Source organism: Pseudopodoces humilis, chromosome 27 (genome assembly GCF_049639895.1).
Source record: "Pseudopodoces humilis isolate 2021_Gansu_Grassland_sample_001 chromosome 27, ASM4963989v1, whole genome shotgun sequence".
Taxonomy (NCBI): Eukaryota; Metazoa; Chordata; class Aves; order Passeriformes; family Paridae; genus Pseudopodoces; species Pseudopodoces humilis.
The window spans coordinates 3,655,506-3,671,114 of NC_142226.1; the positions used below are offsets into that span (position 1 = coordinate 3,655,506).

The following is a 15,609-nucleotide window of genomic DNA, read 5'->3' on the forward strand; positions in this document are numbered from 1 at the left end:
TTCCAGTGGGGTCTCTGCTTCTGAGTCTCTCCCCATGGACCTCCTCCTGTGGGTGTCTCTTTGTGGATCTCTCCCCGTGACTCCCAGCGTGAGTCTCCCACTGTGACACTCCCTGTGACACCCCCGTGGGTGTCTCTCTGTGACACTCCTCGTGACTCCCGCATGACGTCTCCCCGTGGCTCTCCCCACCAAGACACCCCCCTGTGACTCTTGCATGTCTCTGAATCGTCCCTGGGTTCTCCCCTGGGACTCCTCCCGTGACTCTCCCTGTGTGTCTTCTAGTGGGTGACACTCCGTGACTCTGGCTGGGGGTCTCGCCCTCTGGGTGTCTCTCCGTGGCTCCCCCCGTGACTCTTCCGGGGGTGTCTCCCACCTCTCCGTAACACCACTGTGGGTGCCTCTCTGTCACCTCCCCTGGCTTCTCCCGCGTGGCTCCTTCCGTGACAACCCCTTGTCCCCCGCATGACTCCCCTCCGTGTTCCCCCGTGTATTCCCTGCCTCCCCTGATGACTCCCCATCGTGCCCCCTCCATGTTTCTCCCCGTGTGCCCCATGACTCCGCTCGCGTCCCCCCATGTCCCTCATGACTCCTCTCAGTTTCGCCCCCCCGTGTGCCCCCAGTGTCCCCTATGATTCCCCCCCGTGTTCCCCCAGTGTCCCCCCCGTGTCGCCAGCCGTTGTCGTTCCTCCCGCGTTGCAGTTCCCGCGCTGTCCGCCAGGAGGCAGCGCCGCCCCGCCGAGCCCTCACGGCCGTGACCGGAACGGGCGGGGCTGGGCCCGGGTGAGCGGGGCCGGGGCCGGGGCCGGGGACGGGCGGGGGTCCCGGCGCGGCCCAGGCGGGTCCCCATTCCCTGAGGCCAGCGCTGAGGCCCCGGTGCGAGCGGTGCCCGCCGCGTCCCGCCCCGGGAGGCATGTGGTCCGTGCTGTGGGCGGCCGTGCGCTCCAAGGCCCCGTACGTCACCTTCCCGGTGGCCTTCGTGGTGGGGCTGGTGGGCTCCCAGCTGGAGTGGTTCCTGCGCGGAGACCCCCCCGCCCAGGAGGAGAAGAGCATCTCGGAGCAGCGGGAGGACCGCAAGCTGCAGGAGATCGTGGGCGAGGACCTGACCAAGGTGGTGAGCCTGAAGGACAAGCTGGAGTTCGCCCCTCGCGCCGTGCTCAACAGGAACCGCCCCGAAAAGAGTTAATAAAGGGTGGTTTGGACAAAGGCGGTGCCCTGGAGCGGCTGCTGGGGACTACCGAGGCACATATACTGCTTCCACCAGCCTCCCTCCTGTACCTGCTGCTCCTCACCCTCCCGGGCACTCTAAGAGTCAGGTTTGCCCAGCCCATGGATTTGCTGAAGGTACCCAGCGCTTGGTGGCAGAGTGGGCCAGGAACCGTGCATGGAGGCGGAGCGAGTCTGAAACTCCTCAGCTCACACCAGGCCTGGCTCCTGAACCACAAAATACTCTCAGCCTGGTTCCATCTGTGTCTCCTCAGGTTTAATTTCTTCTATGCTGTGAAGGTAGAAGAATGGGTTGGGTTCAGGCTGACCACCAGTGAAAGAAAGAACTGCTGCCCTGCTTCCAGATCCCCTGTGGCTCTTGATGAACCCCAATACGCCAGCAGTCATGGGGCTCTCTGGGGACCCCCTCCCTCCATCATCCCTCCCAGGAATGGTGACAGGGGCGATGAAAGTCTTGGTTCTCCATTGTCATGCTCTGAGCATGGTGATATGTTGGGAATGAAGGGATCTCTGCCCTCTGCACAATAAACTTCTGTCAATCCTTGGGCCTCCGTGTCTTCTGCATCAGCACAGCCAAGCCCTGTTTCTGAGCATGTCTCTGCTCCCTCCGTGTTCAAGAAACAACTGCTGCAGTGGGACAAAGACCATCGCTATTCCTGGCTGGGCACTGGCCTCCAGGCCTGGCAGCAGGGTGGTGGGCAGGAAGGAGGAGGAGGCACCAAATTCCCAGCCCATGATGTGGCGGTGCCTCCCTCCCAGCTCCCCCAGCTGTGTCATCTGCTTCCCTTTGACCTCTTTATCTTGAGGAGAAGGGCTGTGACGACATAGGGTGGGATCCTAGTGCTTGCGGGTCCCACGGGGGTGCTGAGCAGGGAGAGGCTGGCAGCAGGCTCTGGGGCCTGGTGGCCAGTGTCCCCTCTAGACTCAGGCATCGCTGGCACAGCAGGGACAAGCCCCAGCCAGAGCTGCCTGAGCAGGGCCAGGGCTGGGGTTATCGCTGCCTCCCCGCTTGTTTTTTCCCGTGGTGCCTGAGCAAGGCCCTGGCTCTGCCCTGGCCCGGCCTTCCCCTCTTGGGGACGATAAATCTGCCGTGCCCGGTGGAAGGGCTGAGGTCAGGAGCCAGTCAGCATTCACACTGTGCTGTCCTGCGCCCCAGCCAGGGCCATTCCTGCCCTGCTGACAGCTTTACTGCCGTGCTCCTGGCTCTGTTTGCCTCCCGAGCTGCTGTCCTGGGCTGTACTGCTGCTGTCAGTTGTGCTCATGGCCCAGCACCACTGGCACTCTGACCTTTGCTGCGAGGGCAAAGAAGAAGGTGCAGGGGGAGCCTGGGAGCGATTTAGAGCCTGTCCCAGCCTTGTGAGATCTTCACCACCTCCTGCACTGGGGCTCACAGCGCCCACCACGTTGTCCCCCTGGCAGGCTGGCACTGTCCCTTGGAAGTAGCCCCTTCCCCTTTGTCTCCTGGTTTCCCAGACAGGCTGTGGGGTGATGGCTGTTCCCTATTGTCTGCTGTGATGGGAATGGTCCCGTTCCTTCTCCCAGCTGGGACCAGCTCGGAAACTGTCTCTGAAATGCCTTTGTTCACCCCGCGACGAAGCGGCTCCCCCGGCTGTTTACAACCCATTGATCCCCTCATTCCCAGGGCCAGCCGGCCACAATCGGGCTTTGGCGGGGGGGCTCGCTGCCCCATTTCCTGCCCCGGGCCCATGCAGTGTCTCTCGGGGAGGCTGCTCTAGCACAGGAGTGATGTCTTGGGGAAGGACTGAGACAGATGATGACAGCTTGGGCATTGATGGCACCCGACTGGAAGCCCCTGCCCTACTCATATCCCCTGCCTGCGGTACTTCCAGCTGTTTTCCCTGTGTCCGGGGACTCCCGTCCGTCCGCCGGCATTGCTGCAGGTCTGTGGATTCCCACAGGCGCTGGGACAGGGGTGAAGCTGCTTCCCAGACCTGTCGCCTTTCTCCTAAGCCTTCATTGCTATAAACCCACCCTTCCTCCCATTGAATCCCAACAATGTGCCGCTTGGGAAGTGCCGGCGGGACGGCGGGACAAGAATAGGAACGGGCAGCTCTCAGGGCTAGGGCGAGCAGCCACGGCGGCTCACGAAGAGGGAGAGGAAGCTATGCTGAATAAACCATTATGGTAAAACCCTGCCCTCCCGAGGCTGCACTCGACCACTCACGTGCAAATGCTCACTCTGGTCCAGGGCATTTGTGATCCAGCTGTTCCCAGCATGGCACAGCTGGGCGCTGCTGTGGAAGCCCTGCCTGCAGTGAGCCTGTCCATGCGCAAGGAGTACCATGCCTGGCCCGGAGGCCAGTGTTGAGTGTGAGAGCATCCTCCAAGGCTTGTCCAGCTTCAGGGATGTCCCTGCATCTGGGGCTGGCTGTGACTGCACAGTGCCATAGATCGGGGGTTGAATCCAGCAGCCGTGAGTACTCCTGGTCCCAGCCCAGCCTGGCTGTGCCCCAGGCTCATGGGGGGTCAGGCTGACTGCAGTGCTCTTGGCATGGTCTGAGGGCAGCTTCCTTTGGACCCTCTGTCCTGCCCTGCTTTGTTCCTGGGATCCATCATGAACAGCTCATGAGAGGAGCAGGTGGTGGTTTCCACAGGCAGGATGCCAGGAGCCAGCTCACTGGGGTGGCTGAGGGGAGTGGGACAGCTGCTGTGTGGGGGACAGTGAGATCCTCCTGGCCATCCGGCACACCTGGATGGCTGCTGTGGATGTGTTAGATCAGAGCAGGGATGCTCCAGCTGTGCAGGGCTGGGGATGAGGTGACCCTGTGCTGGCACGGGGATGGGCCAAGGCCATCTGGGCCCTTCCTGCAAGGCCTGGAGTGATGATGCTTTTGGAGGAGAGGAACAGGGTGGGAGCTGGTGGGGGGAGCAGGGGCCTGCAGGGACATACTCTGGTGTCCTGTCCTGGTGCGGTTCAGTGACCCCAGGACACCCTGGACCTGCCCACAGTGGGGTGACCCCGGGACACCCGGACCTTCCCACAGCACGGTGTCCCCACAGCCCTGGGACAAGGCGGGGGCTCACCCCGGCTGCACTGGAGAACAAATAGAACATCCCCTCAGTGTGTCCCCTACAGCCCCTAGAGACATCTGCTCCTTCCCAGCTGAGGCTTTTCCCAGGCTCTGGTTTTGCCCTTTTCCTGAGAGAAGCCAAGTTCTCCCAGCCTCCACGTCTCTCTTCCTGCTATGGCTCCCTCCATGCTGTGCCTGATGGCTCCTTCTGTGGCCAGCAAAAGCCCTGAAGTGCTGTGGGAGAGGAGCAACTCTGCTCTACACCAAGTCACATCCCTCAAGCTATAGCTGGGGACAGCTGCAGTGGAACATGATCCCTTCCCATTCAGCACTGGCTCTTCCTGCAGGTACAGCTCAGGGTTGATTCCCTGTCTCCAGCACTCCAGGACCACTGTGGGTCCTTGTTTGTAGGCCACATGGATTTCCCATGCCACAAAAAGCCCTTGGCTCTGCAGACAGCAGCCTCTGTTTGCCTGGTGTTGCATCAGGATGATGCTCTGAGCTGCTGGGCAGGGTTAGGACCCATGCCAGGGTGGGCACAGGGTGCTGGGCACTGCAGTCCTGGTGCCTCCACATAAGGAAATGGCCGGGGGCAAGTGACAATGTCAGGATGCAGCTATTGAGTGTGTTTCCTCCCTCCTGCAGTTCTCACACAGGGCCGCATTGTCTGCCATGCCCGTGCATTGAGGGACCCTAGTGGAGGGCTAAATATAACCCTGGGGAGGAAAAGAGCTCTGTGGGGTTCACTTTTCCTTGGCTGTGCACCATTGGCAGTGGCTGGAAAGGGCAGGATTATTCCTGGTTTGGGGTTGCCCGAATGGTGGATGCTGTAAGCCCAGAGTGCTGGGGTCAGGGCTCTGTACCTGGCCCAGGAGAATGCTCCTGGGACATGCCTGGGCATTGACAGGGCCCTGTGGGCAAGTGTGGCCATGCTGTGGCCCTGCCTGGCACCCTCATTCCCAGCTCTCTGCCCTTCTTCCCCCTCAGCTGTGATTCTGCTCCCACCTTGCCTCTTCCTGAGTGGGTCAGATTTAGACACTTGCTGTTTGCTGTATGCTGGGAAAACTTAAAAATAAACTTCTTGGTGCTTGGCCAGCACTTCATGCAGAGCCTTTCAGGCAGGACAGTCCTCTATCCCAGGCCATGGCAGAGTGGAGCAGGGTGCCTGGCATCGGCTGGTCCTATCTGGGAGGAAGGCAGAAACATCCCTGCAGAGGAGCCCCAGGGCTCCTGGGGACTGTGACTGGTGTTAGACCAACACCCCCAGCAGGGATTGGGGTTCTGAGGAGTGTGTGGTCCCTCCAGGACTGGCAAAGCTGCCTCAAAATCTTCCCTAATTCTGGGGGTGCCCCTGGGAGCTCCTCACTGCAGCCCCCAGGCTGCCTGTGCCAACATGGGGCTCAGCATCATCATCCAGGGCTAGGTGTTGGGGGAGAGAGTGCCGTTCCCACAAGGGACCGGAGGGACCTGTTTATTCAAGAGGGAACGTGGAGGTGTGAGAAAGGCCCGCCCAGCCACTGTCTGTCCCCGGGCTGTGCCAAAAGGCTCCACCAGGCCAGCCTGGGCTCTTATCAGCTCCAAACTTTTATTTGCCTAAGGGCTGCCCACCCACCTTCTGGGGGGCTGCTGCCAACCCCAGCCCTGCTGCCCCCTCCCCAGCCTGGTCCTCAGGTGAGCCCCTTGCTGTTGTTGTTGGCAGCATATCCCGGCGGCGTGGGGTCACTGCAGCTGCCCCGAGCCACTTTGTCACAACATGGGAACAATAGTGGGACATGGAGCTGTATTTGTGCAGCGCCTGGACACTGGATCCAGGCAAAGGGGGGGTGGTCTTGGCTGTCTTGTTTTCCACCTTGCAGGGTCACTCGGAAAAGCGTGATGCTCCCCCAGTGCCAACAAAAATAGGAGTCCAGTAGAGGGGAGGTGACCCGGGGACACTGTGATGGGTAAACATGGCACGGTTTCTCTGTTCCCTTTCACTCGGGGATTTCCTCCTGGCCCAGCACACTGGGCTGCTCTCCCCAGAGCTGCAGGGCTCTGCTGGTACCTGGGGAGCACTGGGATGTGGCCCCTCATTGCGCTGGGGTGGCCTAGGAGGTCCCAATTGGGCAATGGTGGGAGCAGGGTCCTTCCACAGCAGATCTACCCCAGCACCCTCCAGGAGGGTACAGGGAAGAGCTGGGAGCTGGTGGTGTTCCCAGATCCCCACCCCAGGGGGTTTCACCCCCTCGCCCCCAGCAGGGAGGAAACCAAGGGTGGGCCCAGCCACCAGCCCAAGGACAGTGCAGCTGGGTGCCTCCCTCCTCATTTCCTCCAGTGGCTGATGGCAGCGATACTGCCCCATATCACCCATATTTCATTTTCTCCAGGGTATTTTTAGCCTGTCCCACCCTCACTGGAGAGGCCCTCGACAGAGAGCAGGCTCTGCTCTAGCCTGGTTTTGCTGGGGAACTAAACAAGAGCCCCAGCCACATTGTGTGCCTTTATCTGTGGCTCACTTCCACCTATTATGCAGCCATGAGCAGCTCCATGGCTTCTGCTGGGTTTATCTGCAGTGGAGGGAGCGCGGCTGAGCTCAGCTTTGGGCCACCATGAACTTGGGATGTGACAGTTCTGTCAAAACCCTGAGGACAGGAGGCCACAGTAGGGAGGGTTGTGCTTTCACTGGGTGAGTGGCACCTGCAGCACAAATGGGTGTCCACTTTCCCCTTCACCCCACACCCACCATTCCCACACAACAGCATTTCCCCCTCCCTCAGCCCCAAACCCTCTCTTGCCCTCCCAGAGGCAGCTGGAGGCTGCAGGAAGCACAGTCATAGCACCTGCACCTTTTCTCATTCATCCAACTTTATTCAACAAGATGCAACAAGGAGTCTGCCAGAGGAAGGGAAACAGTGCTGAGGGCAGTGCCCACACCTCACACTCACACCTGGGTCACAAAGGACCTGCAGCCTCTTGGTCACAGGAGAATAATCTGCTCTCACAGCATCAGTGGGCTGGGGGAGTCAGGGTGACAGCTCCTATGACAAGTTGGTTCTTCCACGCCCCACCCCCCCCAGCCCAAAGCAGGAGATGACTAGTGCAAAGTTATAAAAAAACAGAAAACCCCCCAAACTATCAGGTGCTGGGCTGATTCCTCCCTAAACCCCACAGGGCTCCAAGGCACATGGCCAGGCTGGACATGGCTCCCCAAAGTCCCTGCAAACTGCACCTTTAAGGCAGGAACTCCATGCTCAGAGCAGCAGGTTAAAAATAACTTAAAGGCACACATCCCATGGGAAAGAGCCCAGGGCTGGGAGGGGGGGAACTCACACTCCTGGGTCACCCACAGTGACCCTGCAGCCATTAGGATCTGCTGGTCACAACAGAGCTGGCTTGACCCCTCTGTGTCCCATGGGGAGGGGGCAGCTTCTGCAGCAAACCCTGGGCAGGTGCCAGGGCCACTGGAATGGGATGGGGCTGGTGGCCAGGATCGGTCAGTGCTGCCCCAGCCCAGCTTTTCCCGGCAGTCCCCGGCTCAGCCTGCTCTGTGTGGAGGCTGGAGACGAGCAGCTTCCCACAGCTGTGCTCCTGGCTCTCATGCCAGCAGAGGCTCTGGGGTCTGGCCGAACTGCTGCTCCCAGTGGTCAGCAGCCTCCAGCCACGGCCTCGGGGACAGCCTGTTCCACGGCATGGCTCCAGGACTGTCTCCCTTTCCCATGGCAAGCCACACAGGACATGGCGTCCCAGGGAACTATGTGCAGTTTCCTTCCTTGCAGGGTCTGTGGGGAAAACTGGTGAGAGCTGAGGCTGCGCTCCACGGCCGTGCTCCTGAGCATCCCATCCCATCCCAGGGCAGGCAGGTCTTTGGAGCCTCCAGAGAGGAATGTGTATGGCACAGCACCAGGCAGGAGGCAGCTGCCAGCCCACAGCCAGCACCTTTGCAGGCACAGGGGACCGAGGAATGTCCCCCTGCCAGCCAGGGCCAGCCCGGCACTACACATACTGCTTTTTGGAGGCTGAGCTCCCGGGCCGGCTGCCCAGCTTCTCCTCCGGGGCTGAGGCTTCAGCAGGCTGGGGTGTGTATGGGTCCGACAGTGGTCTGGTGCTGCTGCCCAGTGCCAGGTTCTCCTCGTTGCGGTAGTTGGCCCAGTTCTGCTCGCTGGACAGCTTGTTGTAGGTCTGGTAGGAGGGCGCGTGGCTCTCGGCCATGGGCAGGAAGGGATAGTGCTTGGGTGCGTAGGGACTTGAGACCATGTCATCCACAAAGGTGTCCTGGCTTGGTCCAGCTGGCCCTGACACCTTCTTGATGTTGCTAAGCAGGTTCTTGCAGCAGAGGTGGAAGAGCTCCAGGAGGTTCAGGATTAAGGAGATCAGGCCCATCACAAGCATGAAGATGATGAAGATGCTCTTCTCGGTGGGGCGGGAGATGAAGCAGTCCACTTGATGGGGGCAGGGGTCCCTCTTGCACACGTAGCGGGGCACCATGGAGAAGCCATACAGATACCACTGGCCCACGAGGAAAGCAGCCTCAAAGATGCTCTTGCAGATGATGCTGGTGATGTATGTCCACATCAACGCCCCTCGGATCTTGAGCCGCCCACTCTCTGACATGCAGATCTTCGACATCTTCTTCTCCAGGGTTGCCAGGGCCTGCTCGATCTTTGGGTCCTTGCTGTGGATAGCTCGAAGCTCGCTCTCCTGCTTCTTCAGCTTCTCCTCCTTTCGGGAGAGATAGACAACGTGGCCCAGATAAATCAGGGTGGGGGTGCTGACAAAGAGGAACTGGAGCACCCAGTAGCGGATGTGGGAGATGGGGAAAGCTTTGTCATAGCAGACATTGGTGCAGCCTGGCTGCTTGGTGTTACACACGAAATCCGACTGCTCGTCCCCCCACACAGACTCCCCGGCCAAGCCCAGGATGAGGATGCGGAAAATGAAGAGCACGGTGAGCCAGATCTTCCCAATCACGGTCGAATGCTCCTGGACTTGGTCCAGCAGTTTCTGCAGCAATTCCCAGTCACCCATCTTCTAGGAACCCTTTGCCTCTGCCAGCAGGGAGAAGAGAGCAGCTGTGTTAGTTTCCAGTTTCCATGCTGGGGAGCACAGGGCAGATGTGACGACCTAAACCTCCTGCTTTTTCAGGATATAGCTGCTCTGCAGAGTGCCCCAGCAAACCCTTGTAGGAAAATCCCACTTCTGAGGGAGGGAGGGTTCCAGGCAGAGTTTAGGAGCCCCAGAGGCCTCCTCCTACACAGTGCAGGAACAGGGGGCTGGGAGAGACAGGGATTCTCTCCTTGCACCCACAGCTCATGGCTGTCCTGGCCACTCTGGGGACAGCCTGCAGCCAGGAGCTCTTTTGGGACTGCCCAGGGAGCTCAGGGCACCCGGAAAGGAGGCACCATGGGGGCTCACAAATTTGCTGCTAACCTGGCTTTCCCAAAAGACAGAAAGCAGGATAGTTAGAGGAGAAGCACAACCCCTTGTGCTGCCATACCGATGCCTATTCAGGGCTCACCCCAAACTGAACGGACAGCCCCCCATCAGCTCCCTTGCTGCAGGGCGATGGACTCCTAGCCCCAGCCCCTTCCCCTCGCCAGGGGATCCCTGGCGCTCCCCACCCTGCTGCCACTCCCGGGATCCTGGGGAGCCAAGCCCTCACCCCTCGGGTGTTCAGCCCGCCTGTGAGGGAGGGACAGGGCGGCCGCAGCCCCGGCTCCTCATTAACCGCTTCTAATTAAGCACAAGAAGTGCCGGCTGTGCAGTTAAAGGAACACCCGGCAGCGGTGGGGCGGCGGGGTGCCCCATGCCCAGTACGGTGTCCCCGTGCCCCGGTGTCGCGGTGCCCCGGCGGTCCCGGGTGCCCGCACTCACCTCCGCCGCGCCGGGCACGTCCCGCCGGGCTCGGGCCACGCTGAGAGTGAGGGGTCCGACCGGGTGGCTCTGGTTGTTCAGGGCCCGGAGAAACGGGAGGAGGAGCGTGGGCAGGAAACCGGGGGCCAGGGCTTAGTACCCGGCCGGGCCGAGCCGCAGGTGTGCGGGGGCCGCCCCCTCCCGCGGTCCCCGGACGAGGGGGCGGCCCCGGCGGGCGGGGCGGGTGTAGCCTGACCCGTCGGGGCCGAAGCTGGGGGGGAACGATGGGAAGCCCGGGTGTTTCCGCACTCTCGTCTCCGGCTGCGGCTCCGCCACAGGGCAAACCCGCTGAGCCAGAGACCCCGGGATGCTTTGTCCCCTGACCGATATCCTGGGGATGTTTAAACCCCTGCCCGGCGGGGTGTCCCCGGTATCCTTCGTCCTCTGCCCGGTATCCAGGCGATGTTCTGTCTTCCCCCGCCCCGGCCGGACCGCGGCTGCGGCGCTCGGGGTTTGCCCCCGAGGGTCCATGCGGCGCGGCGGGCGCTGGGTGGTGCTGGAGCCCCACCGGAGCCCGGCTGCGATCCCGCGTCCCGCCAGTTCTCGGGATGAACCCCACTGGAGCCCGGCCGGGAACTCCCCAGCAGGTTCCAGACGGAGCTTTGCTGTCGGGTGGCCTCAGCACACCCCGACACGCTCGTGGGGCTGTGAAAGGCAGGCGGGCTGAGTGGAGCTGGGAATAGCAAAGCCTCCACTACTGCTGCTTAAGGAGAAATTAAATGGAGATAATTTCTATTTATTGTAATATTTCTCAAGGTTTAGTAAATAATTGATGCTCATCCCTTCTTGATTTCCTTGGGGGCCAGTGTGAGGTTCTCCTGAATTAAAGTTTAATGATGCATGACAAGCTGGGAGAGGTGGAACGGGCGGATGTGAACTTGGCTGTGGGCTCGACCAATGCCCAGCTCGGGCAGATGAGGAGGACCTGGCTGAGGGCTCCTGAAGAACCTCTGCAAATCCATGTCTTCTCCCCTCACCAGTCCCCTGATTTCCAACATACAGAGCAGATCTTGGCGTCTCCAAATATGACATTTGGATCCTTTTGGATCTGTAGCTTGTGCCATGTGTGATGTGCATCTGAGATGAGAGGACACACAGAGGCACCAAGGGAAGCAGCAGAGCCAGCAAGGGCATTTGGGCAGGACATGGCTTGGTGCTTGTGTGAGCCAAGGGAGAGAAGTTGCCCCACTCCAGTAATGGTAAACTGGGCCAGCAGAATGGTTGCCAACAGACTGGAGCCCTGGTTCTCTTGTCTTTGGGTGCACAAAGAGAGCTCTGGCCAAGGAGCTCAGAATTCCTTTGGTTTCCTGGTACAAAAGAAAACAGTGCTTGGGTCTGTGTGAGGCACAGTGAGCTGGGAGAACTGGCACACACTGGGTGGCACCAGCCCTGGCTGGGCACCAGCTGGGTGCACTCACACCCAGCATGGGAGTGGCAGAGCTGCAGGACCCAAGAGAGGACACGGAGGATCTGTGTGCTGCTGTGATGTCCATGCTTGTGGCACCGCTACCTGCAGATCTCCAGGGCTGCCCTTGCCTTACCTGTGTCTCCTCAGACACCCGTGGCTCTCTCCCCAAGGACATTACTTTGTTTGGTTTAGTCATTTTTCACAGGGGTCGACTCTTGAGGGTTCGGGGCTTTGGCAGGCTGGAAAAGCCAAGTTGAGGGGAATATGAACTGGCTGGGATGGGTGAGCTCACGGCTCTTCTCCTCTGTGGGAAGAACAGACACCCTCAGGCATGGCCATAGGCAGCCAGCACCCACCTGCCACCAAGCATGTCCACACCACTGAGACACCCAGGGATGTGCCCATGGTCCCAAGCAGGAGAGCCTCCCATGGACGTGTCCCCCTTCCCTTACAGCCACCAAGGTCCTGGCTGAAGAATCTGGTGGTGGCATCACTGGTGGTCACCTGTGGTGCCAACCATCCCTGGCACATACCAGGACACTTCTTTCCCCACCACCCTTCCCAGCACCCCTCAGACAGCGGTCAGGGCTGCCACACACCTAGGCTGGGGCTTGTTGTCCTTCTCCTCTGACTTGACGTGGCAGTGGTAGGTGGAGGCCTTGCTGTAGCTGATGGAGTGCTTGGTGGATTTCCTCCACTTCCTTGCCCTCCGGACAACTCGCTTGAAGATGAGGTAGAAGATCTCACAGACAGTGAGGACAATGCAGATGGAGGAGGCTCCGACCATAAAATAGGTGAAAACCCTTTTCTCGGTTGGCCGAGCGATGTAGCAGTCCACGGTGTTGGGACAGGGATCCACATTGGAGCACTTGACCAGCCGTGGCAAATCGAAGCTGTCCCACATCTTGTGGAGGAGGTAGAGGAACAGGATCTCTACAACAAGTTTAAAGAAGAGGCTGAACAGGTAGGTCCACCACAGCCCGCCGTGCTTCTTGCCCGTGTTGCTGTAGAGCTTGGGGCAATTCTCTCCATTCTTCTCCCGGTTCTTCCTCTCGCGGTCCTCCCGGTAGGCCACGTGCATGATGACCAGGAGGGAAGGACAAGTGACAAAGATGAGCTGCAGGGCCCAGAGGCGGATGTGGGAGATGGGGAAGAAATGGTCATAACACACGTTGGTGCAGCCCGGCTGCCGCGTGTTGCAATCAAAGTCCTTCTGCTCGTCGCCCCAGACCTTCTCGGCTGCCACCACATAGACCAGCACACGGAAGACAAAGACCACGGAGAGCCAGATGCGGCTGAAGGCTGTGGAGTACTTGTTGACCCCGCTGAGCAGCGCCTGCAGCGTTTTCCAATCCATGGCAGCCGAGGGAGACCAGAGTCACCCGACCTGGAGAGGCAGAAGGAGTGGTGGGTGAGGAGCGATGGGAGACACCGCTGGGGCTGCACATCTCTCGCTGCACTAAATCTCATTGACCTCTGAACCCTCTCCCCCACCACCTTACACTCATCTAGGATGGCGGCTCTTCACCCTTGCAGACAGTAAAGCTGATCCTCACACACTGCTGGTGACAGAGGTGACTCAATCTCTCTGCATATCTTTCTGATGGAGCCTTTGCTGTAAGGGATGAGCCACCCCAGCAAGTCCTTGCCACCAACTCCATGCCTGATTGTGTGTGCTGGTGCAAACTGGCAGCATGATCTGCTGGAGCAGGCCAGGATCAACAGCCAAAAGTGGCTGCTCCTGCAGCACTGGGGTGCTGGAACATGCCAGGAACCTGTTTTCTGTCTCACAGGTGCTACCTGAGGCAGCCAAACACAGGTGACAGTGGGACTGCAGAAAGTGAGAGTCTGTGTGTGTCACAGTCTGTGTGTGTCACCAGCATGTCACCCTGGCCAGTGCTCTGCTCCTGCTCTGGCAGCAATGGTCCTGATGGCCAAACCGGCTCTGCAGCTCCACCTGGGCTGCCCTGTGTGAGGAGGGTGACACGCTAAGCCTGACCCAGGGCTTTACTGCACCTGGATTTACAAACCCAGGTAGTTTTTACAGCCTCTGGGCTGTAAAGATGTCTGCCCTGACAAAGGGATTCACAGAACGCTGGATCGCTCCCACTTTTAAGGAATTGCCGCTGTCTGCTGCCCACCCAGTGCCTTCTGAGACGTACCTGGAGGAGTTCCTTGCCTGCTCACCGGGGGCTGTGGGGTGGGAAGTGTCCAGCACAGGGCATAGCCAGGATGCAATGGCAAACTGATGATCGGGGTCCTCTCATCCAGTGCACTGCGGCGTCCCAGGGCTGTGGGGACAGAACAGAACCTGGAAGAGTGGCCGGAGCCCATGGAGCAGTCTGGGAGTCTGTCCTTGTCCAGGGCCAGCCCAGAGCAAGCCCCGAACCTGTGGCTGTGCTCCCACACTTCTGGCCCAGGGACGCACCGGGAACTGTGGCTGAGCTGAGTAGCCCCAGGCTGGGATCCTTGGCAGTGGGTGCCGAGTGCCAGGGCTGTGCCTCTGCCCATGCCCACACACCTTCACTCACCACCCCACCTGAAATCAGATCTTCCTCCCTGGCAAACCCTTGGCTGGGAGTCGGGTGTGGGCAACAATCACTGCATTCCCACCCAACCCTTGGGTTTAAAACTGGGAGAGGGGAGCTGCTGTTTTGTTCCCAAAAGCTGGTGCTCATGGAACCTGGAGCCTCTGCATACCCCCAGAGCCTGTGCCCCCTGCCAGCATGCCAATTCACACGTGACCCCAAGAGATCAACCTGGCACCCCCCTGCCCATAACCCACCTGCCCAGCACCCGTGTGCCCAGTTCAGCCCAGCGCTGGCTCCAGTCATGGACCCTCAGTGGAGCAGCAAGGGGGCGCGATCTCCGTGCCAAGCTCTGTGCCAATCTCTGTGTGGCAGGGGGCGTGTGCATCACCGTGTGAGCTCCACAGGCCCCCCAGTGCTGGATGGCAGCCAAGCAGAGCAGAGCAGTGCTCAGGTGTGCTCAGCTGTGCCGACAGTGCTGGTCTGCCTCCTGCAGAGCCCGGCACCCTTGCCAGCCCCTGGGATGCCTACCCGCTGTGTCATGGCCGGGTCCTGCCCTGTGTGGGCGCAGGGCGTTGGAGCCGACAGCGCCCAGCTCCCACCTGGAGTGCAAACTCAGCGGAACCACTTTTCTGCGGGGGTCTCTGCCTCTTTTGGGGGTGGGACAGAGGTGCAAGGCCTGGGGTGGTCGTTGGTGCTCCTCGGGCTGGCACACCATGCCATCCCCCTGCATCACCCCATGGGATGGGGACCCCGGCATGGCCTGTGGGGTCCCGATGTAGCACTGGGTGATTCTGGGATCCCCACCTCTGACCCTACAGTCACAGCAGCCCCAGGTCCCACTTACACCTTGTTATACTTCAACACAGTTCCCACCTGCACCCCGTTACACTGCGGGGCTGTTCCCCCTCAACCCCGGCAGCCCCAGGGTACCCTGTGCCCGGGAGTACCTGTCCAGGTGGAAAAGCCAGAGGAAGGTGTCCGGATCTGGGCGCCTCTCGGAGCGAGGAAGCTCCTTCCCAGCCGCAGCCCTCCTGCACACGCAGAGTTTGTCTGAGCATGTGAGGGGAGGGGAAGGGTGGTTGGTTTGGTTCCCAGTAACTGGGTGAGTCTGGCAAACAGCTCCCGGAGAGGTTCTTGCTGCGCACATGCACACACACGCTCAGCTTGAACAACAAAAGGCAGGTCAAATCCTGCAGGGAGATCAGCAGAGACGGATTCTTCCACAGGAAACACCAGCAGCTCCTTCCAGGTGATGTCCCATCCCCTGCAGGGATGGTCTGGGCACTGCAGACTCAGCAGCAAGACCAGAGACCTCGCACCGTCCCCCACCTGTGGGCAGCAACCATTGCTGCGACTCCCAGGTTACACAATTGTAACCCACTTTTTAAATGATTTTGCCTTAGTAATAGTTTTGCAACAGCTCACCGGTATCTCCAACCTACAGGAAGTTGCAGGCACCGCCCTGGCGGGGCCGGTGTGGCCAGATGGGACCTTTCCCATAGAGCAGGGTGGCAGCAGGGACCCC

General features: G+C 60.2%; 3 protein-coding genes across 7 annotated transcripts; 1 reads left to right on the forward strand and 2 right to left on the reverse strand.

Moving 5' to 3' along the window:
- Positions 1–756: 756 nt before the first annotated feature.
- Positions 757–1,765, forward strand: SMIM12 (small integral membrane protein 12). Its single transcript, XM_088067465.1, has one exon. The coding sequence runs from the start codon at positions 911–913 to the stop codon at positions 1,181–1,183; it is 273 nt and encodes a 90-aa protein (XP_087923591.1). The 5' UTR covers positions 757–910; the 3' UTR covers positions 1,184–1,765.
- A 5,317-nt stretch (positions 1,766–7,082) lies between these two features.
- On the reverse strand, positions 7,083–10,264 carry GJA4 (gap junction protein alpha 4). Of its 2 annotated transcripts, none has more exons than XM_014258557.2 (2): positions 10,107–10,264; positions 7,083–9,280 (listed from the first exon to the last, which is right to left on the reverse strand). In XM_014258557.2, exon 2 carries the CDS (start codon positions 9,258–9,260, stop codon positions 8,229–8,231), a length of 1,032 nt encoding a protein of 343 aa, XP_014114032.1. In that variant the 5' UTR covers positions 9,261–9,280; positions 10,107–10,264; the 3' UTR covers positions 7,083–8,228. The 2 variants fall into 2 exon arrangements, with proteins under 2 accessions (XP_014114032.1, XP_087923639.1); XM_088067513.1 differs by lacking the exon at positions 10,107–10,264 and adding an exon at positions 9,895–9,955.
- A 425-nt stretch (positions 10,265–10,689) lies between these two features.
- Positions 10,690–15,609, reverse strand: GJB3 (gap junction protein beta 3). 4 transcript variants are annotated; one of them, XM_005529835.3, is made up of 4 exons: positions 15,032–15,607; positions 13,716–13,844; positions 12,153–12,940; positions 10,690–11,857 (listed from the first exon to the last, which is right to left on the reverse strand). In XM_005529835.3, exons 3-4 carry the CDS (start codon positions 12,908–12,910, stop codon positions 11,842–11,844), a joined length of 774 nt encoding a protein of 257 aa, XP_005529892.3. In that variant the 5' UTR covers positions 12,911–12,940; positions 13,716–13,844; positions 15,032–15,607; the 3' UTR covers positions 10,690–11,841. The 4 variants fall into 4 exon arrangements, with proteins under 4 accessions (XP_005529892.3, XP_087923553.1, XP_087923555.1 ...); XM_088067427.1 differs by having other exon boundaries at positions 10,690–12,940; positions 15,032–15,609; XM_088067429.1 differs by having other exon boundaries at positions 10,690–12,940; positions 13,716–13,864; positions 15,032–15,609.

Coding starts and splice junctions, on each gene's coding strand:
- GJB3 (XM_088067427.1), bottom strand. CDS start 12,910: ATGGATTGGAAAACGCTGCAGGCGCTGCTCAGCGGGGTCAACAAGTAC.
- GJA4 (XM_014258557.2), bottom strand. CDS start 9,260: ATGGGTGACTGGGAATTGCTGCAGAAACTGCTGGACCAAGTCCAGGAG.
- SMIM12 (XM_088067465.1), top strand. CDS start 911: ATGTGGTCCGTGCTGTGGGCGGCCGTGCGCTCCAAGGCCCCGTACGTC.